General features: G+C 41.6%; 1 protein-coding gene across 3 annotated transcripts in view; it reads left to right on the forward strand.

The window, feature by feature from the left end:
* The window catches only part of DYM (dymeclin), a 523,552-nt gene that overhangs the window by 420,559 nt on the left and 75,707 nt on the right, over positions 1 to 27,286 (forward strand). For all 3 annotated transcript variants that reach the window (XR_005449814.1, XM_038743768.1, XM_038743767.1), the window contains one exon: positions 21,413 to 21,595. Coding sequence is in view for 2 of the 3 variants with exons in the window: in XM_038743768.1 (XP_038599696.1) it covers positions 21,413 to 21,595 (183 nt within the window). In the remaining variant the exon portion in view is untranslated. The remainder of the gene's footprint in view (positions 1 to 21,412; positions 21,596 to 27,286) is intronic.

Consider the following 27,286-nt stretch of genomic DNA (forward strand, 5'->3'; position numbering starts at 1 on the left):
GCAGTACAACAGTAAACAGACGCATTCCCTGCCCACAACGAGCATATATTCGAGAGATTGAGTTGTCTACACCCAGGGTCTCAAGTTACTCTCCTCCAATTCTCGGCTTCTACTCCATCCTAATCCTCCTCGACCTCTCAAATGCCTTCGATACTGTCAACCACCCAGTTCTCCTGGAAATATTATCCAATCTTGGCTCCACTGATATTGACCTCTCCTGGTTCTCTTCCTATCTCTTTGGCCACTCATCCTCAGTCTCTTTTGCGGGCTCCTCCTCTGCCTCCCACCTCCTAACTGTGGGTGTCACTGAAGGTTCAGTTCTGGGTCCCCTATTATTCTCCATCTACATCCACTCCTTTGGAGAACTCATTCACTCCCATGGCTTCAACTACCATCCATGTGGAAGATACCCAATTCTACATCTCTGTCCCTGATTTCGCTCCCTCACTGCTATCTCTCACTCCCTCCTACCTTCAAGACATCTCTACTTGGATGTCCTGCCATCACCTCAAGCTTAACATGTCCTAAATAGAACTCCTTATCTTCCCACCCAAACCCTATCCTCCCCCTGACTTTCCCATCGCTGTAAACAGCACCACCTCCTTCTGTCTCACGAGCCCATAACCTTGGCATTATCCTTGACTCCCCTCTATGATTCAACCCACATATTCAATCTGTCTCTACGTCCTGTCAGTACAGCCTTCACCGCATCACTAAAATCCGTCCTTTCCTGCCCATCCAAACTGGTACCATGTTAATACAAGTACTTTTCGTATCCCGCCTTGATTACTGTATCAGCCTCCCTGCTGACCTCTCAGCCTCTGTCTTATGCCACTCCAGGCAATACTTCACTGTGCTGGTGGATCATTTTTCTACAGAAATGCTCAGTTCATGTTTCCCCACTCCTCAGGAATCTCCAGTGTTTGCCCATCCACCTCCACATCAAACAGAAACTCCTTACCATCAGCTCTAAAGCACTCAATCACCGTGCCCCCTTCTCTCTCACCTCTAATTTCCTTCAGCAACACAGCCCGTACATTTCACTCCTCTAATGCCAACCTATTTACTGTACCTCATCTATGTCACCACCGACTTTTCGCCCACATCCTGCCTCTGGCCTGGAATGCCCTTTCTTTTTATATCTGTCAGACAGTTATTCTCCGTACCTTCAAAACCTTATTGAAGGCACATCTCCTCCAAGAGAACTTTCCTGACTAAGCCCTCATTTCCTCTTTTCCCACTCCTTCTGCATCTCACTGACCTTCTTCCTTTATTCACCACCATCCCTCACAGCCCCACAGTACTTATGTATATATTCATAATTTATTTGTTTGTATTAATGTCTGTGTCCCCCTGTAGATTGTTAACTTGTGTGGGCAGGGAATGTGCTCGTTATATTGTTGTATGTACTCTCCCAAGCACTGCCACCACCCCGTCCCTCTTGGATGGCGAGTCCTGGACAGTTAGTGTCGACCCCGGCTCCACCACTTATCTCTGTGTGACCTCAGACAAGGAACTCCTCTGGGCCTTGGTTCCCTCATCCTGGAAAATGGGGATGAAGACCGTGAGCCCCACGTGGGACACAGACTGTGTCCAACCCTCATTAGCTCGTATCTCCCCCAGCGCTTAGTGCAGTGCCTGGCACATAGGAAGCGCTTAACAAATGCCTGTATATATGTATATATGTTTGTACATATTTATTACTCTATTTATTTTACTTGTACATATCTATTCTATTTATTTTATTTTGTTAGTATGTTTGGTTTTGTTCTCTGTCTCCCCCTTTTAGACTGTGAGCCCACTGTTGTATAGGGACTGTCTCTATATGTTGTCAACTTGTACTTCCCAAGCGCTTAGTACAGTGCTCTGCACACAGTAAGCGCTCAATAAATACAATTGATTGATTGATTGATTGATAGTATGGTGCCCTGCACACAGTAAGCTCTCAATAAGTATTGTCGATTGATTAATCCAACAAAACAAAAGCAACTTGTGGAAAAATTGAATGAGTCTAAAACACTGAGCTTCTTCATACTCTTTGCAACTGAATTTGTAAATACTGAACTTTAAACAAGCATTGTGAGTTACCTTATCACTCCTCAGTTTGGTAAAGCCCAAGATCAGAATCAAAGTGAATCAAACCTCCCAACATATTTTTGTGTTATCCGTGTTTGTAACATAGGTGGGGGTCCATAGTCCTTATTAAAATTGCATTTACTAGTTAATAAAGAATAGTAGCTGACACACTCGTTTACTCATTGACCTTTTATGCAGGATGTTATGTTGCCCCAAATTCCAGGGCTATTTCATAAAGAGTGCAAGGCCACTGACTATATATTTATAAATGCTAATGTGTAGTGCTCTGCACACAGTATGCATTCAATAAGTATGATTGATTGATTGCATAATGCTTCTGAGCATTCATGTTTTGTCTTTCATATTTATTAGTTTAAATTTATTGTCTCCACATTCAATTGAGATTTTTGTCTTTCATGTAATATAATATTTCAAGTTGGGTGGGGGTATTGAGCCTTTTAACGGGAAAAAAGCATTAGCTGATCGCTTCTTTAAAAAGAGCTAGAATTGGCTATTAGATCTTAAGCCCATTGTGGGACTCTATCTAATTCTGGGTTCAGTACAGTGTGTAGCATTTTTAAATGCCCAGAATTTTTTTCTTTTCCACAAAAAAACCTTCCCTTTTAAGTGGACGCTTCAAGACATGAATCAAGACGGCCCACGGCCAAAGGAAAATATCATTTATTCATCCTGATCTTTCCCGAAAGCCGCTACTGTGGGACAAACTTATTGTTCTAGTACAGTAAATGATGCCCTAGTGGCCTAATGAGTTAATACATCTCTCAGAATTCCTTACTACTTCCCATGGAGTAAGTTACTGGAAAATTGTCATATATGAGAGCTAGCGAGTCATGATGTATTTCCTTCTGACTTTGCTATTCAATGTAAAATGAATAAGGTTAGTTATTTCCACCCTGCTGCCCAGTTAGAACTTTGTCTGGAGAAGTGTATTGGTGAACTCATTCGCTCCCACGGCTTCAACTATCATCTCTGGATGACACCCAAATCTACATCTCTGTCTCTCCCTCCCTTCAGGCTCGTGTCTCCTCCTGCCTTCAAGACATCTCCATCTGGATATCTGCCCACCATCTAAAACTCAATATGTCCGAGACAGAACTCCTTATCTTCCCCGCCCTCTCCCTGACTTTCCCATCACTGTTTACGGCACTACCATCCTTCCCATCTCATAAGCCCGCAACCTTGGTGTCATCCTCAACTCTGCTCTCTCGTTCACCCCTCACATCTAATCCATCACCAAAACCTGCTGGTCTCACCTCCGCAACATCGCCAAGATCTGCCCTTTCCTCTCCATCCAAACTGCTACCCTGCTGGTTCAATCTCTCATCTATCCCGACTGGATTACTGCTTCAGCCTCCTCTCTGATATCCCATCCTCCTGTCTCTCTCCACTTCAATCTATACTTCACGCTGTTGTCCAGATCATCTTTGTGCAGAAACGCTCTGGGCATGTTACTCCCCTCCTCAAAAATCTCTAGTGGCTACCAGTCAACCTATGCATCAGGCAAAAACTCCTCACTCTCGGCTTCAAGGCTGTCCATCACCTCGCCCCCCTCCTACCTCACCTCCCTTCTTTCCTTCTACAGCCCAGCCCGCACCCTCCGCTCCTCTGCCGCTAACCTCCTCACTGTGCCTCGTTCTCGCCTGTCCCACCATCGACCCCCCGGCCCACGTCCTCCCCCTGGCCTGGAATATCCTCCCTTGTTCTTACCCAAAGGTAATGAAATAGAAACTGTTCTGTTTTTACTTGGTGATTATACATGAGGGAACTAGGATTAGGAGTAAGGAAACAGTGACCCAGCCATCAAATCTCTCAAGGTTGTTCATAGTGTCAATTAAGCTGAACAGAATATATGCTGAGGAGTGTCTTTTTTAATAGTGATTTGCCCAGGATTTGGAAGTAAATTGGAGTTAAGTTCATTCCTTTCAGTGGTGCTATCTCAGAGTTTTAGGATTTAAAACTGATATTCTCAACTCGTTGCTCAGGGGAAGCATAATATTGCTCTGAAACATAAGAAGAGTGTTCTCTTAGGGATGAAGTGACACAAGTACTGAACTAAAGGAAGCCAGAAAAAAAGCAGTTTGAAAGTTGTGGAATGGAATGGAAAAAATTAAGGAAAGAAGATTTTGAAAATTATTTGTATTGAGCAGAATATGAAAATCGATAAGCAAATTAATATGTAGGTGCCAATCTGTACGTTTATCAGGTTTGTGATTTTCCCAACAAGAAGAAGGCAAAAGTCCTGGCTTCATTTTGAGGTTTTGATGACAATGAGGAATATTTTATCAGTTGATTGACCAGAGCCATTTGGACAGATTTTGAGAGAGGATTTGTTTCAGACTGTCCAATTTTGGGATTAATGGAATTAGCATGTTTTCCTAAAGAGCAGTCTACTTTAAAAACTGTCTGTAAGGCAACTGTCAACAAAGAACAGAGAGATGATCACAAATATCATTGGTTGCTACTATGTTTCATGTACATAATTTTTTGTGCTAGACCACACTGAATGTATGCTGAAGGACTGCATTCCCTATTGGGTATTGAAGGGAAGATTTTCCGCCAGATTTTAGCTTGAAGATCCAGAGACCTCTGGAGCCAGAGTTCTACCCCAGACATCTATGGTTAGTAGAAAAAGTGTCAAGTTGACTTGAGACTAATGTTCTCTTAGGCAATAGTTGTCTCAGTAGCAAAGGCCTACAAAGGTAAAGCAGTAATTGGGGTCACCACCCTGACAGTTTTCAATCAGCGTATTCCCTTTTAGCCAATTCAGGCCTAACCACTGGCTGTTTTTCCTGGGATGGAAAAACCATTTTTGTAGCTCTCTTTCCCCTTCCCTCACCCCTCACTGAGTGGCATGTGAGGGATTGAAGTGTTGGCTTACATCAGTCCTGCTTCTTCTTGCAGCTGTTAATTATTTGCTTCCCTGCCCTGAAACAACATCTTTTGGGTGATGGGAAGAATGTTTTAATCCTTAAAGGATTAAAGGTCGAATTACCCCAAGGAAGCAAGGAGGTAGCCTCCTGGCTTTGAACACTTCTAAAAGTTAGGTGTTTCGTGGCTAAAGAAGAAATGGTGAGATATGGAGATCTGAAAAGACAAAACACGTAAAAGGATCACTCAATCATATTTATTGAGCGCTTACTATGTGCAGAGCACTGTACTAGGCACTTGGGAAGTACAAATTGGCAACATATAGAGACAGTCCCTACCCAACATTGGGCTCACAGTCTAAAAGGGGGAGACAGAGAACAGAACCAAACATACTAACAAAATAAAATAAATAGAACAGATTATGTAAAAGGATGAGATGGCTTTTCTCCTTCATCTCAACTATTCAGATTGACTCCGTTTTTATGATGGGATTTATTTGCAGACTGGGATTTTGGGCACCTATCTTAGTTTTAAATTTGTATGCACAGATGTACTGTGTAGAGACTGTTTGAATTCAGTGATGCTGCTACTGATGGTGAGATCCTATTCAGAGGGAACAGTAGCTCAAGACTGTGGCTAAAATTCAGTCCAATTTAGAGTCTGGTAGCTGCAGAGCAGCAGTGAGTACGTGCCAGTGAATTAGTAACACAAAGATAACAGAGCTGTATCACCAAATGATTGGCTTTGAAGGCCATTTGGGCATTAATTTTAAAAGCGGCTTTCTTGTCCATTTCCTCCTCTTTTTGTTCTCCTCTTGGCAAAGCCCCATTAATTTTGTTGAAGGTTTTATTTTCTGCTGAAAATGCAGGAAATTCAGACAACTCTTTTGGAGTTTCCCCAAAACTAATACAAACAAGATTCATATGCTTCTCTTAAAGTTACTAAAAATAAAGTAAATGATTTTAAACTATGAATTCCCCCATAAGGAAGGGGGGAAGGAATTTATATAACAAGAACAGCAATTGTGTTTATTTCTAAATGATTTGAAATGTGTCCATTTGGTTAATTATAAAATACAGCTCTTCATAAAACTATATGGGCTTAAATGACCGTATATATAAAAAGATCATGTGAAACATGAAAATTGAAGGCTAGTTCTTTGAATATTAAATCAGCTGAAATTTAGAGATCTGAATTAGTTGAAAAGAACACTTTGATCTGAGATTCATTCATATCTTAAAAGCTGAAAGCTAAAGCATTGAAAAGGAAATAATATGGGGAAAATATACAATACCTTTTGTGTTTTTGTGAAGAAAATATTAGAGTTGCCAGATTGCATCTATTTATGCATTTTGGGCTAGAATTACCTTTGATATGCAAGAAGATGGTTTACTTTAAAAAACCATGCCTTTTTACAAAATTGCTTATATTTTCCAAGAAGCATTTCCCTGTTTCTTCCAGAAAACCTTAAGGGGGGGGCGGGGCTGTGTGTCTGTGTATGTGTGTGTGTGTGTGTGTGTGTGTGTGTGTGTGTGTGTGTGTGTGTGTGTGTGTGTGTGTGTGTGTGTGATCTCTTTTGCAAGACTAGGAGGCAGAAGTTCTCCCGAGTCTATTTTGTACTTCACCAAAGAGCTAGGGAACTGATTTGACAGCACAGGTAAATCGTTGAACAGTTCTCACTTAATTTGTCATTTCTAAAATTAAAAGTACTTTGAGAGCACGAGGTAAAAAATATCTATTGCTTAAAATAGTTTTGTGAATTTAAAAATTTTGTCATTTATCACTTTAGCTGAAGTAGCAGCTCTTTCAGTTGTATTTACCTTTGAGAGGACTAGCTAGATTGGTCCCAAGTTACAATTTTTGAGGTTTTTTGATATTAGATTTGATATTAGATTAAAAAGAGTGAGTGATTTGTTGGTGATCCAGATGCCCCTCCTTGAGGAGGAGTTTCTGAGTTTCTCTTTGGGAGCAATAATGCTTTCATGTGCTAAATAGTAATTTATCAAGTTCATTGACTCTTGTTAATCCTCCTCCCAAAATACCTGGCTTCCTGGAAGTAACTTTCACAGCTGGATTGCTGGTTGACCATTAATGAATGACAAAACAGTAGTTAGCACTGAATTGATAATTGCTGTCTCTTTATTAATAAAATTGAATTTGTTGGGAGCTTTTAAATACAAGATTGCAATCTGAATCTTAAATTAGCAGAATTGTCCAGGTTTCACCTAGGATTAAGGGTGCAGGGACAGTAGGTAAGCACAGAAACCAGAGGACAGACTCTGCGGGTAGGAAGAAAGGCACTCACAAAACTATCCTCAGAAATTAGACAAGAGGGAAAGAGTAGGGAAGAATAGAAACTGCAATTGCAGTATCCAGGTCAGGCATCAAAGCCTCGACATCCAAAGGGTGGAGGTGGGATATGGCGGTTTGGGCAGAAACAGCAGCAATTTCTATTCTTATTTGCACCTATTATGTGCTGCTGCCGCTGCTGTTGCTGTCGTGACTGCCATCCCAAAGTTCTTGCTTCTGCCAGGAGCCCAACAAGAAGAGAAGTGGCAGGAGAGAAACAAAATGTGTACACTGATGGGGCCACCATCATGCCATAGCCTTAGGGAGCCTCTTGTTAGTGTGGGGGCAAAGCCCACCAAGGTGGTTCCCAGGAGATGACAATCTCTGATTTATAAATATGTCATTGACCAAATTGAAGACATAGTAGTAGTAGAAGGAGGAAGAGGAGGAGGAGGAGTAACAATAATAGTAGTACTTATTGAGGACCCACTACATGTAGTGCACTGCACTAGGCACCTGGAAAGTAAAAAACAGAAGTGATTCAGTCCATGCCCTCAAGGAGTTTACATTCTGATAAGATGTCTATTCTGCTGCATTATTAGAGGACACAAGCTTAAAACGATATGTTAAAACAGATCCATTGTAAACTGTTACATCTGACTGGAGGGTGTTAACTAAGCAGTTTTGAAGCCTTCAGTGACTGACTAGTAGTGGTACTTTGAATAAGATTCAGTTTGAAGAACTCAGTTTTAAAGAAAATGCTTTGGTGACGCCAGGAAGAAGAGCGATGAGATCATATAAGGAGAGGATATTTAAGAAAAATGCCTGGTGTCCAAATTTACAATTGTTCCTATAACAAGAAACCTCCACAGATCATTGTATTTAATGTTCCAACCTGAATTTTAGTTCCTGAATCTTCATTTTTGTTTTCTCTCAACAGCATTCAAACTTTCACACAGAGAATCTGATACCCAAAGTAGTGACTAAGCAAAAAAAAAAAAAAAGCTGCAGTCTTATATAAAATGTTGTTGGCATAAATTGCTACATAATTCTCAGTGGATTGGAGCAACAGCTCAATAACTGGGTGTTGCTTTATCTGATAAAAATGTCTGCAGTAGAAAAGAGGTCAGGAAAGAAACTAACAGTTTTGGGTGGATGAAAAGTTAGCTATTGTAACTTGCCATCTATATGAACCTTGGATATGCAGGGTAGTGTATCTTACAAATTCATAGATCTCCAGAGGAAAAACAGTAGGGTATACATTTCATGATACTGTTGTCTTACCCTTTTATCAATAGCCCTATAGTTATATGGCCTAAGTTGTTATTCCCTTTCATAGCCCTAGTTAAAGCCCACCTCTTTCCTTTATGGATAATAATGGTAATTGTGGTGTTTGTAAGTGCTAACTATGTGCCAAGCACTGGGTTATAAGCACTGAGGAAAACAGAATATAGTCAGATCAGACACCATCCAACACGTGGTTAACCTCTGCTGCTCTGTACATCTTCCACTCAGATGCATTGGCACTAGTGTATGAATCTTATATACATGTTTATAGTTTTATTGGACTTTTCGGTTTTTGCACCTTTACAATGTAGGATTGCATTCTTGTGCTTCCTTGCTCTCCCATTAGATGTGAACTCCCCAGGGGCGGAGTTCTTTCTTTAATTCCTCAAAATACTCTGCAAAAATAGGTGCTGAATAAATACTGTAGATGTGGTTGATGATGAAGAAGAAAAAATTTTTTGCCTGCAGTTCACTTCAAAAGTTAGCAATCATCTGGTTTTAGTTTTGTTAACTATTTTGTTACGGGAAGATGGAATTCTGAGTCCTTCAGGTTTGACTCCATTCCAGTTTGAGATTTCATAGCATATTGAAGGCTTTAAAGATTAGCACTTCATAGGCTTGGCTTGGTCAGGACCATGAGTCCCACGCCTCTAGGAGTTGGTCATGATGGCATGAATCCAACGTTGCCAGGCTTGGGCCAAGTTAAGATAGCCTCCTGCAGTCCCCATTTTGGAAATAAGCTGCCGCAAAGCAGTTGGGCCATCACCCAGCGTGGCTTTGTGGAAGGAGCATAGGCCTGGGAGTCCTAGGACCTGGGTTCTAATACCGGCTCCACCACTTCCCTGCTGTGTGACCTTGGGGAAGTCACTTAACTTCTCTGTGCCTCAGTTCCCACATCTGTAAAAAGGGAATTCAATACCTGTTCTTCCTCGTACTTAGACTGTGATCCCCATGTGGAACCTGATTATCCCGCATCTACTCCAGTGCTTAGTACAGTGCGTGGCATGTATTAAGTGGTTAACAAGTACTACAATTATTACAATTATCACCCATCTGATATTGAGTCCGGCCTGAAACAGAAGGGGTCTGGAACTCATTTCCAGAGAACGCTAGCACCCATACCCAGTTGCCCTGGCAACCCGCAGGGCAACTATTTGTGAGTAAGTGCCTACCAGAAGTGAGCACTGGACCACTTCCACATTCTTTAGGCTGTAAGCTTCTTGTGGGCAGGGAACTTCTCTGTCAACTCAGTTGTATTGTACTCTCCCAAAGGCCCAGTACGGGGCTTTGCAGATAGTAAACACTCAGTACCATTATTATTATTATTTTTATTATTAGTAAATACCATCCTTGATTGGCCAGAGCTCACTGCCACTCTTTCGTGCCTCTGTCTGGACCTAATCATGGGTGATGCCCAGGACTGCTCAAGAACAGCTCTACCATAGGTGACAAGGGAGATTAAAATGTAGCACTTAAATAATGTTCCCTGAAATTTCCTGATTTCAGTCTTCATATGTAATTTTCAGAAATCTTTCCTTGTTCACAGTGGGATTTTTTTTAGTGGTATTTGATACCTACTCTTCTTCAGTTAGAGACTTGGTTTAAGGGTAGCAGCAAATGGTTCTTTAGGGTCATTTAACTCTTAGACATGACCGAAAGTAACTCAAATCCATGGTGACTGTAGAAAGTCCTGTGTAAACTGATATTAACCTGGTAAGGGAACTGAGAAACAGTGGTATTTTTCAGTTCCTCTTGGGTAGATTTTCTACATGAAGCTAGAAAGTAAATAGTGCAGTGAGCGTGGCGTTGCTATTTGTTTTGAGAATAAGATTAGAGAAACATTGCATTTTTGAGCAATCACAGCACACGCATTAGTGGATGTATCAAAGCTGAAGGACAAGACAGCAGAACAGCCCACGTTCATTGACTGCTGGGGAATACGTTGCTTGCAGTCTCATTTTCATTGGTAAAAAAGTATACACAGAGATAAAGAAAGCCACAATATTTTAGAAGAGAGGCCTTGTTTCCCAGCTATGTTTATCCATCCAGCATTTACATCCTGAGCTGTGTTGTGTTTTCCCCTCAGGATTTATCAGGCTTTATTCAGTCAACTTATTACTGTGTGTCTTCTATTGCTGCCCTTATTAGTCTGCCTCTTTGCTTTTCCTGTAGTCTTTGCTCTAGGTCTGAATGTTCCCTTTCTCTGATTATTCCTTTCTTTTCTGTCGTCGGTATTTTTTGAAATTTATTTTCCTTTTTTTCTACAGTTTTTTTCGATAGCCTTCAAACCTTCAGGCAGAAAAACCACTCAAGTTGTGACAACCAGCAGCTGTACTTAGACTGTTATCTCATCAGATCTCCTAAACTAACCAGACTGTGTCTTGTTCAGCTCATAACAGGGAGACTATATCCTTTCCCTTAAGTCTCCCCTCCCCCCAGTGCTTTAGCAAGGAGGCTTGAATCCAGGTTGTGGTTTCTTCCTTATCAATTTATCATTAAAAGCAATGCCCCAGTGTGAGGTTGCTAGTAGGTTACGACAGTAGGTGCTCTCTTTCAAGGATTATAGATTTTAGGTCTGTGAGGATCGTCATGACTAGAGAGCTTTGACATTTTTCCCGCGAGAAGCAGCATGGCTCAGTGGAAAGAGCCCGGGCTTGGGAGTCAGAGGTCATGGGTTCGAATCCCCACTCCGCCACTTGTCAGCTGTGTGACTTTGGGCAAGTGACTTCACTAGACTGTGAGCCCACTGTTGGGTAGGGACTGTCTCTATATGTTGCCAACTTGTACTTTCCAAGCGCTTAGTACAGTGCTCTGCACACAGTAAGTGCTCAATAAATACGATTGATTGATTGATTGATTGATTCTCTGGGCCTCAGTTCCCTCATCTGTAAAATGGGGATGAAGACTGTGAGCCCCCCATGGAACAACCTGATCACCTTGTAACCTCCCCAGCACTTAGAACAGTGCTTTGCACATAGTAAGCGCTTAATAAATGCCATTATTATTGTCATTATTATTATTATGATATTGGACACCTCCTCCAACAAAATTTCTGCATTTCATGTCACAAACTTCATGAAAGGGTGTTAATGTTAACTATGGGGAAAAGGGTCTGAGTTATCAAGAGATGAAGTCCAACTACAAGAGAAGCAGCATGGCCTCCTAAATAAAGCACGGATCTAGGAGTCTGAGAGACCTGGGTCCTATTCCTGGCTCCACCACTTGTCTGCTGCATTACCTATTGCACTCTCTCTCTCTCTCTCTCTCTCTCTCTCTCTCTCTCTCTCTCTCTCTCTCTCTCTCTCTCTCTCTCTCTCTCTCTATGTCTCCATTACCTCATCTATACAATGGGGATTAATATTGTGAGCCCTACGTCGGACATGGACTGTGTCCAACCTGATTAACTTGTCTCTTCCCCATCGCTTAGTAAAGTGCCCGGTGTATAGTAAACACTTAGTAACAATAATAATAATAATCATATTGAGCACTTACTGTGTGCAAAAGCACTGTACCAAGCACTTAGGAGAGTAAAATATAACATCAGACACATTCCCTGCCCACAACAGAGGGAGAGGGGGAGACAGACATTAAAATAAATAAATAAATCATAGATATATACATCATAGATATATACAGATATATACATATATGCTGTGGGGTAGAGAAGGAGGATGAGTGAAGGAGCAAGTGTGAGTGGCACAGAAGGGAGTGGGAGAAGGGGAGAGGTGGGCTCAGTCAGGGAAGGCTTCCTGGAGGAGAAAAATGGTCCCTGCAGCAGAGTGAATTTTGGGCTGCAGCAGGGAGAGACAGGAGGCTGAGTGGTCAGCAAGTAGGCTGATTCAATAGTCAAGGCAGAATTGGGTCCGCAGAGTAGCAGTTTGGATGGAAGGGAAAAGGGTGGATTTTAGCGATGTTTTGAAGTTAGAACCGACAGGATTTGGTAGCGGATTGAAGATGTGGGTTGAGTGAGAGAGATGAGTTAAGTGTAATGCCAAAGTTATGGGCTTGTGAGACAGGGAGGATGGTGGAGTTGTCTACAGTGATGGGCTGTTGAGGTTCATTTACTATACATGTTGCTGTGCTACATAACCAGCACTGCATAATGGTAAGGAAAGAGGTGATAGGGCCTCAAGCAAGGAGGTGGGCTTTTTTTTTATTTTTAATCTGAATGGAATTCAGTGTGAAATTGTTACTTTAGTCATTATTAATAAGGGCAATACTACTGCAGGGCCTCTGGACTGGCAAGCCCACAGGTGCCAGTTTCTGTGTACTGCCAAATCAAGGAGGTGCCAGAGTTGAAGTGTGGCAGGCCATAGCACAAATGAACCACTGTTAAATCCCCTAGGCAAACACAAAAGACACACAGAGAAAAAGGAAATATTGTACCAGGAGTTTGGGTATTCTTATGTTACTGTAGACTGTGAAGGCACAAACCCAGCAGATTGCAGAATACTGAGGTAATGGAGCAGGGGTGGATGTTAGGAGAAATTCATAGTCTAGGGCCTTTGACCAAGAAAAATCACCCTCCAGTTCTTGGAAATTGATGGTGCCATCAATAATCATTTGGAATTCATCATTTATGTCCAAAGACATTTCATAACATGCAGTAAAAAAGTCATAATCACATAGTTTTATAATAGTACTAGCAGATTTCACCCGGTAGGTGTGAATGATCCTTACTGCAGGGTTGACATCATTTATAGCTGATCCAAGTGTTGGAGTTACAGCTCCAAGTTGACTTCACATCAAGCGTTCTTTTCCTTTTACTTACTTTCAGATTGGGGGGAAAAAAAGCATTAAAATGCCATTTTTCAGGCGGATGCTTTAGTTTGCTTGCAGCCATTTGAACTTTTTTGCCAGCTGTTTTTTTAAATCCATTCTTCCATTTCATTTCTAAGATGCACATCTTAATTAGAAAATACATTGTTAATGAAAAATTCATGGCAGGTAATTATCTCAGAGACTCAACTTCTTTAAGGTTTTATCCATTTCCATTCTCCAGGTATTTCTAATGATTCTTAACCTTTGAATTCCTGCTGTTAGCCACAACTACCTTCTCTCTGCGGATAATCCCCAAATCTACCTTTTCAGCTTTTTGACCTCTCTCCTTACCACTCTCCTTCCCTGCCATCTTACATTTCCTCCTGCCTTCAGGACATCTCTACTTGGATGGTCTGCTGACTCCCCAAACTTAACACGTCCAAAGCAGAACTCCTCATCTTCCCACCCAAACCACGTCATCCCCGTCACCATAGACGGCACGACCTTCCTCCGTCTCACAACCTCATAACCTTGGCATTGCCCTCTTCTCTTGTTCTACCCACATATTCAGTTAATCACCAAATCCCATGGGTTCTCCCTTCACAACATCTATGTAATCTACCACTTCCTCTCCATCCAAACTGCTACCATGCTGAACCAAGGACTACTGCACCTACCTCCTCACTGACTTTTAGACTGTGAGCCCACTGTTGGGTAGGGACCATCTCTATATGTTGCCAACTTGTACTTCCCAAGCGCTTAGTACAGTGCTCTGCACACAGTAAGCGCTCAATAAATACGATTGATTGATTGATTGATTGACCTCCCTGCCTCCTGTCTCTCCCCTGCCCAATCCATACTTCACGCTGCCACCTGGCTCGTTTCACTTAAAAAAGTTCAGCCCACATCTACCCACACCTCAAAAATCTCCAACGGGTTGTCCATCCATCTCCATAGCAAACAGAAATTACTGACCATCATCTTTAAAGCCCTTGATCAGCTTTCCCCGTCATACCTTAGCTCACTGATCTAGGACAACCCAGCCTACACAGTTTGCTTCTCAAATGCCAACCTAATCACAGTAGCCTGAAATCATCTGTCTCACCTCCTAACCCTTGCCTATATCTTCCCTCTTGCCTGAAACTCCCACCCTCTTCATATCTGACAAACCACCACTCTCCCCATCTTCAAAGCCGTATGAAAAATCATATCTCCTACAAGAGGCCTCCTTGACTAAGCCCTCACTTCCCCTATTCACCCCCCTTCCTGTGTAGCTGTGCACTTGGTACTTTATCCCTTAACTACTTTGATAGTCATCTCACCACCAGCCCAAGAGCCCTTATGTCCATTTTCTTACATTCTGCCATTTCCCCATCTGTAATTTGTTTTAATGTCTGCATCTCCCTCTAATCTGTAAACTCCTTGTAGGCAAGGATTGTGTCTATATACTGTAGTGTATTGTACTCTCCCAAGTGCTTAGTGCAGTGCTCTGCACTAGCTAAGCACTTAAATACCATTGGTTGATTGCTTGATTGACTGCAAGCCTCTTCCCACATCCTACCCCAATTTATTCATTCTGCCTTTTAAATGAGGGTAACCCAGGGAGGAGTCTGTCATTTAAATTTAGCATCAGCGAAGCAAGGAACTCTCTTTACATACAAGTAATATGGAAAGGAGTGCCAGTCATTCATCCATCTTTTCGGCCCACACTCAAAAGCATGGATTTCACTCATTCAGTCTTATTTATTGAGCACTTACTGTGTGCAGAGCACTGTACTAAGCTCTTGGAAAATACAATTCAGCAATTCATTCATTCATTCATTCAATCATATTTATTGAGCGCTTACTGTGTGCAGAGCACTGTACTAAGTGCTTGGAAAGTACAGTTCGGCAATAGAGATAATCCCTTCCCACAGTGGGTTTACAGTCTAGAAGGGGGAGACAGACATCAAAAAAAGTGAACAGGCATCAGGATAAATAAATAGAATTTTAGATATGTACATATAGACACAAGCGCTGTGGGGCGGGGAAGGGGGGTAAAGCAAAGGGAGAGAGCCAAACAACACGGAGGGGAAGGGGAGCTGAGGTAAATGGGGGCTTAGTCTGGGAAGGCCTCCTGGAGGAGGTGAGCCTTCACTAGGGCTTTGAAGGGGGGAAGAGTGATTGGCAGATTTGAGGAGGGAGAGCGTTCCAGGCCAGAGGTAAGATTTGAGCCAGGGTTCGATGGTGGGACAGGCGAGAATGAGGCACAGTGAGAAGGTTAGCACCAGAGGAGCGGAGCGTGTGGACTGGGATGCAGAAGGAAAGAAGGGAGGTGAGGTAAGAGGGGGCAAGGTGATGGAGAGCTTTGAAGCCAATAGTGAGGAGTTTTTGTTTGATATGGAGGTTGATAGGCAACCACTGGAGATTTTTGAGGAAAGGGGTGACATGCCTAGGACGTTTCTGTAGAAAGATAATCTGGGCAGCAGAGTGAAGTATGAACTGAAGTGGAGAGAGACAGGAGGTTGGGAGGTCAGAAAGGAGACTGATGCAGTAATCCAGTCAGGATAGGATGGGTGATTGTACTAATATGGTAGTGGTTTGGATGGAGAGGCAAGGGCGGATCTTGGCAATGTTGTGAAGATGAGACAGGCAGACTCAGGCTTTGATGACGGATTGGATATGTGGGGTGAATGAGAGAGCGGAGTCAAGGATGACACCAAGGTTGCGGGCTTGTGTGACGGGGAGGATGGTTGTACCGTCCACAGTGGTGGGAAAGTCAGGGAGAGGATAGGGTTTGGGAGGGGAGATAAGGAGCTCTGTCTTGGACATGCTGAGTTCTAAGTGGCGGGAGGACATCCAAGTAGAGATGTCCTGAAGGCAGGAGGAGATACGAGCCTAGAGGGAGGGAGCGAGAACAGGGGAGTAGATATAGATTTGGGTGTCATCCACAGAGATGAAAGTTGAAGCTGTGGGAGCAAATGAGCTCACCAAGGGAGTGAGTGTAGATGGAAGGATCTCATTGTCAGTGTCCACTTTGACAACAGACATATATATATATTATGAATTTATGGAAAAAAGCCTGTTCAAACTATTTGAAACTTGAAGGGGTGGGGAACAGGGTTCATTTTTTCTTTTGTTTTTTGGTTTTGTTTTTGTTTTTTGCCAGAACTACCTGTATTTCAAATTTTTTTTTTTAATCAACTGTCTTCCACTGTAACCATTTTGAACTTGGTGGGAGGGTTGGTGGAAGGAATTGTCAATACTAAAAGGTTAATATTAATAACTACTGTGACCTCTGGATATTTGATTTTCACTCCTCACCCAATCCCCCAGCAGGTTATGTACATTTATTTGAATTACACATTATAAATTGTTTATATTAATGTTGGCCATCATGGCATAGTGGCCTGTGAGTCAGAAGGTCATGGGTTCTAATCCTGCCTCTTCCATTTGTCTGCTGTGTGACCTTGGGCAAGTCACTTCACTTCTCTGGGCTTCAGTGACCTCATCTATGAAATGGGAATTAATAATTGTGAACCCCTTGTGGGACGTGGACTGTGTCCACCTGATCTGCTTGTTTCCACCTCAGCGCGTAGTACAGTGCCTGGCACACAGTAAGCACTTAAAAACTACCATAATTATTATTATCCCCACTGGACTGTAAGGTCATTATGGGCAGGGAACGTGTCTGCTAATTCTGTTCTGTTGTACTCTCCCAAGCACTTAGTACAGTGCTCTGCATATAGTTTTAAATGCTCAATAAATACCATTGATTGATCATTATAGAATGGTTAGGTAGAGAAAAGACGAAAAACCTCTGCCTTACCTTCCTTTGATTCCTCATCAACCCTTGTCCTACTCAAGACAGCCATCTCCCAAGCTGTCTGTCTTTCAGATCAATAGATCTTGGACTGGCATCCATCAGTGGTCACCAATGTTAGCTCCTGAGCAGTGAGGGTGGCAAAGCAGCCAGAACCCTACATCAGTCCTTCTGGAAAACACCAAGAAAATAGAATGAGAGGGGCCCAGAGAGTTCCAGAAAGCAGAGTTTTGGCTCAGGGAGTGAGGAATCTCCAGTTTGGAGCACTCCAGTCCAGGAAATTCCCAGAATAGAACACTCCATGCATGGCAGTCGAGAGGCAGAGATTCCTCTAGGCTAAGAGAGTCTCATGGGAAGGAAGAGTGGGTAAATTCCTGGATCAGAGCACTGAGGGGCATGTAGGAACAGGGACTCTCCAGAACAGGATTAGAGAAATCCCCGGAGGACGTTTCTCCAGGGTGGAATCTGTTGGGAAAACCACAGGAGCACACCAAGCAGTTCAGAAAGCTTCCCAGAGTAGTGAGAGGAGCCAGCAGGAACCCTCCTACACAAGCATGGCAGATCCACGATGCAGCTAGTGTGCATACACACACACACACACTCACACACACACAAACACACACACACACACTTTGAATAATGCTGGAGAATTTGCAGGAATTTTTATGGAGGGTTTTTTCAGACATGACATAATCTTTTGAAGATGTTTATGAAAATGTTAGTAAACCAAGTTTTCTTTGGAATTGTGTGGTATTTAAAGGTCTTGTGGAAAAAGTCAGGAACCTGCTTTGGCAAGAAAATGTTTTGATTCATTGTTGCTAGAATAATCAGTTGAGGCATAAGTACAAAATGCCATTTTCTTAATGTTTTTTGTCACTAACTTGCTTGTTAACCCGGCAGAGAAACAGAATTGATACTTTAGTTTTACTGATTTCAACATACATATTCTCTGTTTTGACTCCCAAAATTGCCTAAATGTTATTACCATGGTGATATAACTCTGGATTTCAGACTCTATTTCAGGCTGCCTTTATAACTGTCATTGCCTGCCAATTTGGGCTTGATGTTAACGATGCATCTCAGGAGAAGTCCAGTAAATCAACAGTTCTAATAACACTGATTCATTCTTGATTTTTTTTAAATCGACTTTCAGCATTGGTTGGGTTTCAGTTTAGAAGGAATTCCTATAAATGTTTAATAGTAGGTGACCGGAACCTGTGTTCAATCATATTCATATTCATATTGATCATATTCATTGAGCACCAACTGTGTGCGGAGCGCTATAATAAATGCTTGGGAGAGTTCCTTATAACAGAGTTGGTAGATAACATTCCCTGCCCACAACAAGCTTACAGTCTTACTTATTTCCTATGGCTGGGATAGAAGGACTATTTGTACCCCCTTCCTTACCTTTCAAAAATAGAATGGGCCTTTTCCAAAGAATCTACCTGTGCTCAGAACTAGTTCAGTCTGAAATCCTGAATGTGACCCAGCTGCCTCACCAGCCTAAAGAGAAAACCCATTAGTTACAAAAGGAACAATAATAATTGTGGTATTGGTTGAATGCTTACTTTGTTCCATGCATTATACAAAGCACTGGAGGTAGATACAAGATAATCAGGTTAGACCCTGCCCCTGTCCCACATGGGGCTCACTGTCTAAGTAGGAGGGAGAAGAGGCCTTGAGTTCCCACTTCATAGTTGACAAAACCGAAGTACAGAGATGTTAAGTGACTTGTCCAAGGTCACACAGCAGACAAGTAGCAGAGCCGGAATTAGAACCCAGGTCCTCTAGCTAGCTCCCAGGCCCTTGCGCTTTCCACTAGGCCACGCTGCAGAAGAAAAGCTGTCTTGTAGCAGTCTAGAAAAGCACCATTCCACCTTCTTCCGTAGTGGTGTACTTATTAAAAAAAAGCCAAACTGTTCATGTTTTGTGTTGGCTCTTTCTGTGAATAGAAGAAATATATGTGAATAGGTGTTGGTATAAATGGTTTTTTTCTTTGGAAAGCAGCTCTTCCGCTTCTTAAGGTAAGTTTTGGTTTTGTTAAAAACAAGGCCAAGACCCAAGGGTGGGAAGTTGGACTCTGTCGCCGCAGCCACACACTTACCAGAGAAGTGTCAAAGCCCCATTCCCTTGTTCAGTTCAGGGCGCATGGAGGGTTCAGTCTGGAGCCTACAGGCCAGCTGCAGAAAGGGAAAAGGGATAACAGCTACAGTACTGACTACTCTTGGAATGTGTCTGTTCTGTTGTTATATTGGACTCTTCCAAATGCTTAGTACAGTGCTTTGCACACAGTAAGCACTCAGTCAGTAGACTAACCTGTGGAGCCACTTTGAAACTTGTGTCAATTGAAAAGCAAATGTATTTAACAGCAAGTTGCAGTTTTTTTGTTAGGGGGAATTGGGAGGGGGGAAACCTCCTGGTTAAGCCAATTTATCTGCCCCCTGCAAATATAAATAATTTTCAAGCTTCCATTATAATTCAGTAATAGTTATTTCATATTTTGAGCTCCATGACATGCAGGAATTGTGTCTGAACAGATTATCTTGTATTGACATCAGTGCCTAGGACAGTGGCTGGTACAGAGTAAACTCTTAGCAAGCACCCCAGTTATTATTTTGATGACTTTGGACCAGATATATTTTGCCATTGTTAGAGATTAAACAGGGTTCATGACTAACCCAAGACCATTAAACTCTAGAGTTGTAGGTCCCAGTACTTTTCTTAAGCATTAATTTCATGAAGAGAAATAAATTTTCCCCAAAATTTTGAATTGCTCTTAATTTTAAAAGTTGATATTTGACATAGACCTCAAGCTATTTTCAGAAATTTGCCCTTAATCCCTCAACAGTACTTTTTCAAGTGACATCAATTGGGAAGTTTCATTGCATATTGTGTGTGTGTGTGTGTGCGCGCGCGCGTGCGCACGCGCATGCATGCGTACTAGCTACCTCTTGGATTAGCCATGTTTTTATAAGGAATGTTCCTGCTGACCCTTCTCACTACCCTGGGTAGCTTTCTTAACTGCTCCAGCAGTCAAACAAATTCAAAAATCCTAAATCCAAAAAATTAGAAAAACTTCTGAGCAGTAACTCAATTCCATGAAGACAAATTATTGTGGCATCATCATCATTTTTGTTATGCCCAATGAATTGTACCTTAGTGTGATTAATGAACTGACGCAAGGATTGTATGATTAGTTCATCTAGTAACACTAACTTTAAATAGGGAGTGAATTGGAGTTATACTCAGTTCTGTCATAAAGTATGCTTTCATGATGTGTTTTCACTAAAGTGTTTGGGGGCAGTAAGGGGACATTCTTCCAACAGTGTGAGTCTGTTTTGGATACCCCATGTCAGGGTGTCAGAAGAAACAGTTTGAGTACGTACACATGTGCACAGAATCAGAACAAGAGAATACTAAGCATAAGTGTCCTGAAATATACTGTTTAGCAAGAACTCAAGGCCCACATAAGATGATGCTGCAAAAAAACTCACCGAGAAGTCTACCTTCATCTTCTTTCTCTGTGAATCCATTAGATTGTGTCTACCAACCGTGTTGCATGTACTCTTCCAAACACTTAGTGCTGTGCTCTGCACAGTAAATACTCAATAAATACACTAGATTGATTGATTAGGAGCCCCAACTCTTTAATACTACATTTGAATGAAGGACATTTCAAATTTTAAAGCCTAAATTAACAAACTAATCCTAAAGTTTTTTGAAAACATGATTGAGTAATATTTTCAAGAATTACTATTTTGAAAACATGATTCAATAATATTTAGAAGAATTATTATTTTCATTATAAAACACACAAAAAACTGCACACCTGGAAAATTTAGTTATCCAGACTTTTCCAAGATGTTTGCACTTACCAAGCAATCCAAGTTTCACAAATTGTAGTTCTCTATGTAAAACCATTGGAAACACTGACTGTTGTAATCAGTGAGGAACCACAAAGTGAAAATGAGAACATAATATTGTTTTCTCCTGCCAGAGCTCATTGGTTTAATAAAATGGACTTCCACAGATACATATAGTTCTTTAAATATAAGTGCACATAAAACTAAATGCTGTGCATTGTAGATAGCAATCCTTTAATTTTGTATATCTTTTATTGTTACTCTATATCAATAAAAAAATTAAGCAATTCAGTTGTCCAGAATATATTCCTATATCTGGTCCATCCTGATATGTACACATTCTGATGATTTCAGCTTTACAGTAAATATTGAAGAATTGTTCTCTTTTTGCCTTATTGGAATTATTTGCCTTTATCTGTGCTATTTTTCTTCTTTTCCAAAGGCCCAGGACCTAAATGTAATTGAAGAAGTGATTCGAATGATGTTAGAGATCATCAACTCCTGCCTGACTAATTCTCTCCATCATAATCCAAACTTGGTGTATGCCCTGCTTTACAAACGGGACCTCTTTGAACAATTTCGTACACACCCTTCATTTCAGGACATAATGCAGAACATCGACCTGGTGAGTGTAAATAGATTTGTTAATGATTTGCGAGTAGTTGGCAGAATTTATTGAGTTCCCACTGTTTGTAGAAGGCCCTGTCCTGTAGTAGCCCCCATCCTGGCCCATGAGAAGTTTACAGTCTAATTGCAGGGGAGGCAGAACAAAAACACAAACACTGAAGTGCAAATGACAACCCTATGGAACACAGAAGATTGTAAAGAATATAGAAAAAACTCATGTTCATAGCTACGTAAGTTTACAGAAGTATTTAGGGAGAGTTGGAATGATTGGACTGTGAGCCCGTTGTTGGGTAGGGACCGTCTCTATTTGTTGCCAACTTGTACTTCCCAAGTGCTTACTACAGTGCTCTGTACACAGTAAGCACTCAATAAATATGATTGAATTGAATGAATTGGACTGATCTGAGGTAGGTGGATTTTATTTAGGAAGGAAGGCCTCTTGAGGAAATGAGTTTTGAAGGTGTGGAATGAACATGGTTTGGTGAAATGCTGTTTTAAAATGTAGAGACTTTTTCAGAAGTCAGTGGAAGTTTGGATTAGCCACACTTACCAAAATTCTTCCCTATTCAGTTTGGGATACCTAAATGTATGGTTTTTGTTTTGGCAAAGGAATCTCCCTTCTTCGTACCCTCGCCTTCCTTCTTCTTTCCAGTGGATAGTTGGTCAAGGAGGCCTGTGTAGTTGCAAAGCCTAATCAGTCTAACAATCAGTGGTATTCTTTGAGGGCTTACCAGATGCAGAGCATTGTTCTAGGTGCTTGAAAGAGTACAGTACAACAGAATCAGCCGACATGGTTCCCTGCCTACAACGAATTTACAGTCTAGAGGGAGAGGCAGGCATTAATGTCAATATAAATAGTCCATAAAGTGTAGTATGGGGGATCTGGGTCACGATCTCATTCTCTTGTACCTCCCTACTCCCTAGAGATAGCTTATTTTGGGACTGCAACAGGCAGAATTCCTATTCTGAGAGCCAACTCTGCAGCCCAAGGCAAAAAGGCCAGTGAAATACGCCTGGTTAGTTTGCTTGTCCCAGCTATTTGTTACATGGAAAAATTGTGGTTCAGGCAGCATCAGTGCAATTAAGTCAACTTTCTCACTGTCCCTCCCTACTCCAAGTCCTTGCTGGTGCCCTCCCCATTGCCCCAAATCCATCAGGCCACAGCTCTCCCCATCTTTTCCTGGGTCACCTCCTGAAAATTCTCACTGCAACATTGATGTAATCACCACCTCCCATTGCACTTAGGTGCATGTTGCATTATATACCCTATTACTGAAGCATTTATCCCTTATCTTTATTTCCTTTCTCTTTTACCTTTTAATTATCTCTCTCCCTCCCATGCCCCACTGTTAGGTTGTAAACTCTTTGAGGGCAGGGATTGTGGCTTAATGGATAGAACAAGGGCCTAGGAGTCAGAAGGACCTAGGTTCTAACCCTGGCTCTGCCACATGTCTGCTGTGCAACCTTGGGTAAATCACTTCACTTCTCTGTGCCTCAGTTACCTCATCTGTAAAATGGAGATATATGTGTGAGCCCCATGTGGGACAAGGACCATGTCCAACCTGATTAACTTGTATCTACCCCATTGCTTAGAACAGTGCCTGGCATGTAGTAAATACTTAACAAGTATCATCATCATTATTACTTTTATTTTCCTTTAACTCTCTTGTACTCTTCCAAGTCTCAGTAAAGCATTTCAGCACTTTCTTCATCTAAGCACTTAGTACTTATCGTCCACTCCCCATTGAACTTGCATACATACCTTTTTACTCTATTGCTCCCCCCTACCTCTAATTTATCTTAGGGTATTTCTCCCTCCACTAGCTCCTTGTCAGCTCCCTGAGGGCAGGAATCATGTCCACTAACTCTGTTGTTATCTCCCAAGCGCTTAGTACTGTGCTGTGCACAGAGTAAGCACTCAATGAATACTCTTCTTTGATTGAATGACGCAGCATTATGCACATAAGCACTTAGTAAGTACTGTTGATTAATTAGTAATCAATTGATTCATCAAATGGTGTTGGCTCATATGCAATCAAATAAGATTCTTCAGTTAGGTTTGCTAAGTTAAACTGCTCAAGTTGAGCACAGAGAAGAAGTAATCCCCTCCCCAGTGCCCCTAGTTGGCAAATACGAACACTTTCAGAATGTCCATGTTGTTTTAATGACTCATAATTGGAGAAAAATGTGTAGGCCTGGGATTTTAGAGTTTTGTTGGTTGGCCGCACTTAGTAGGAAGCCCAGAAAAATTGCCACTGGGCCAATGATTCCCAGATCTTTCCTGCCAAGATCAGACTTTGGCATCTGAATGAATTTTCACAACTTTCCCCTTCCCTGATTTTTTTTTTATTTTAGGAACTTTATCCCCTCCTCACACCCCCGTTCTCCCATCTTTCACCTTCTTTTCCTCAGTCACTGCTCTTTTTCCCTTGCAAAATTCCCAGGCCCCTTGTCATCCTCCCCACATGGGATACGTTTAACTCCACTTACCCCTCCCAGTTCTTAATGTGCTCTTCGTGGTAGCATCTCCCACATTAACCACAGCAGGTCCCTGGGGTCCTTAGGTTCCATCTTGGGAAACCCAGAATGAGGCAATGCAAGGTATAATCAGGATCATGAATGGGGATGCTTTTCCCAGAGGCTTCTATTAGGTTTACCACCACTGTTCTTAGGGACTTAGAAATTAAATGTGTTTTAAAGTTGATTGGGGTAAGTGCATCTTTATATTGTGGATCTCTTAAGGTTTAAACTTGGCACTTAACCCGCAATAGCTAAAGAGCTGCTTGATCAATCAATCGATCATATTTTATGTATTGAGTGCTTACTAGATGCAGAGCACTGTACTGAGCGCTTGGGAGAGTACAGTACAACAGAATTAGCAGACCCATTCCCTGCCCATAATGAGGATACAGTCTAAAGGGGAGACAGACAGTAATATGAATAAAATTATAGTTGATAAAATGAGAAAATACTACGATCATCCACTTGGGGTGAAATAAGGCACCCAAGAAAATGGTTAACAAAGGCAAGTTCTTTTTTCCTCAGGAAGCCAGGACATTTATCCAAAAAGCATTACTATTTTCATTATATTATTATTATTATCATTATCATCATTCTTATCATTGTTTACATAGTAATAAATAATTATTATTCTTATTATATGGTGTTTGTTAAACACTTACTATGTGCCAGGCACTGTACTAAGCTCTGGGGTGGATACAAGCAAATTGGGTTGGACACAGTCCCTGTCCCATGTGGGTCTCCCAGTCTCCATCCCCATTTGACAGATGAGGTAACTGAGGCACAGAGAAGTGACTTGCCCAGGGTCACCCAGCAGCAACTGGCAGAGCTGGGATTAGAACCCAAGTTCTAATGAGAACCTAAGCTCAAGAACCAGAGAAGCAGAAGCAGCGGGAGAAGCAGTGTAGCCTAGTGGAAAGAGCACGGGCCTGGGAATCAGAATGTTTCTCTTTATTGTTATATCGTATTCTCCCATGCACTTAGTAAAGTGTTCTCCACACAGTAAGTGCTCGATAAATACTGTTGAATGAATGAAGGATGGAAGGAAGAGACCTGGGTTCTAATCCCAGCTCTGCCACTTACCTGCTGTGTGACCTTGGGCAAGTCACTTCACTTCTCTGTGCCTCAGTTCCCTCATCTGCAAAATGGGGATTCAATACCTGTGCTCCCTCCTATTTACAGTGTGAGCCCCATGTGGGACCTGATTGTCGTGTATCTCCCCTAGCGCTCAGTACAGTGGTTGGCACGTAGTAAGCACTTAACAAATACCATAGTTATTAACCTGAGTCCTCTGACACCCAGGCCCATCCTCTTTCCACTAGGCCATGCTGCTCCTCTTTCTTGGACCAGGATTATTTTAACTTCACCAAGAAATTTAGTATCCAGATGATCTTCCCAGTCTCTAGATATCTGGATTTGACAGGACTTCTTTTATCCCCATTTGTTTGCTCCACTTTTCTGTTGTGTTATCTATGTTGTCTTCAAAATACTACCTGCTATTAGAACAGTGCTTTGCACATAGTAAGCACTTAATCAATGCCATTATTATTATTATTGTTCCCGAGTTTGAGTAGGCAACCCCGGCAACGTGCAATGTTGGGAAGAGATCCAGGGGTTTCAAAAATATTTAACTGAGCGCCAGGAGGGTCATTTTAGACTGAGCTTCTTCCTCATCAGTCTGTTATTATATTCCTGGGCCAAGAGTCTCACAGGCAGGAATTAGACTAGAGAAAGAGAATTATTGTCAGTCGGAGAGCATGCTATGTCAAGAGTCTAAAGAGGTAGCTTCTCTAATAGCTGTGATACTGACTTGCCAGGATCTGAGTGTGTATTTCACTCCTGGCACCGCCACTTGTCTGCTGTATGACCTGGGGCAAATAACTTCACTTCTCTGTCTCAGTTACCTCATCTGTAAAATGGGGATTGCGACTATGAACCCCACATCATCATCATCATCAATCGTATTTATTGAGTGCTTACTATGTGCAGAGCACTGTACTAAGCGCTTGGGAAGTACAAATTGACAACATATAGAGACAGTCCCTACCCAACAGCGGGCTCACAGTCTAGAAGGGGGAGACAGAGAACAAAACCAAACAGATTAACAAAATATAATAAATGGAATAAACATGTACTAATAAAATACATAGAGTAATCATCATCATCATCAATCGTATTTATTGAGTGCTTACTATGTGCAGAGCACTGTACTAAGCGCTTGGGAAGTACAAATTGGCAAAGGGACTGTATCCAACCTGATTTTCTTGTATCCACCCCAGCGCTTAGTACAGTGTGTGGCACATAGTAAGCACTGAGCAAATACCGTAACGATTATTACCAAAAACCTCAGATTTTTCATCTCTAAAAGAAGTAAAACAACACCTCTTCTATTAAGAGTGCCAGTGGAAGGCAGTGTTCAAGAAAAAGATAGAAATGGTATTGTTTCGTTGGTGCGTTCCCTGGCCAGCATTTGGAGCATTGCCACATAAATAGGAAGATATTTTTGCATCATGCAGGATTTGGCAGCTAACAGAAAGAAAGAACGGTTGTATCCACAACTAAAATTAAAGGGGGAAAATGTTATTTGCTTCTTGTGGGTAAATACTGAGCTGGGTTTTCCCTATTTATAATTTTGATAAATAGAAACTAAACAGGCTTTTTAAAATTTCATTTCAAATTCATACCCAATCATCATTATTGATTCCAGACTGACTCTTGCACCTTAATAAGATTTTGAATTAACATGTGTTTTTCCTGTGAGCTGACAGAGGGAAGCATTATATTACATAATTGCTATATGAAAAGTGAATTTTCTGTTGTTTTTTTCCTGAATCATAAAGATGAATTCAGATAGCTAGATATAGTGGTCAGAAAATAGTATTCTCCATAGGTTTACAGCTGAATTCAATCACATGCCAAAATGCTGGCCTTTTTAACAATGTCAAAATGTCCTACTATTCTGTTCTGTTTTAACTTTTTCATGCAAATATCAGAAATTACTTTTCCATCAGGGTTTTCCAGTGAAAGGTCACTATTAAAAACTTAAATGATATGTAGGTATACCCTGCTACAGCAAAAGTCGTTCCGTGGTGTATAATTAAACCCCACAGAAATATCCATTTGCGTTATCACCCTCTCTTAAAACACATCCTTCATCAAGTAGAAAATC

Source organism: Tachyglossus aculeatus, chromosome 3, assembly GCF_015852505.1.
Source record: "Tachyglossus aculeatus isolate mTacAcu1 chromosome 3, mTacAcu1.pri, whole genome shotgun sequence".
Taxonomy (NCBI): Eukaryota; Metazoa; Chordata; class Mammalia; order Monotremata; family Tachyglossidae; genus Tachyglossus; species Tachyglossus aculeatus.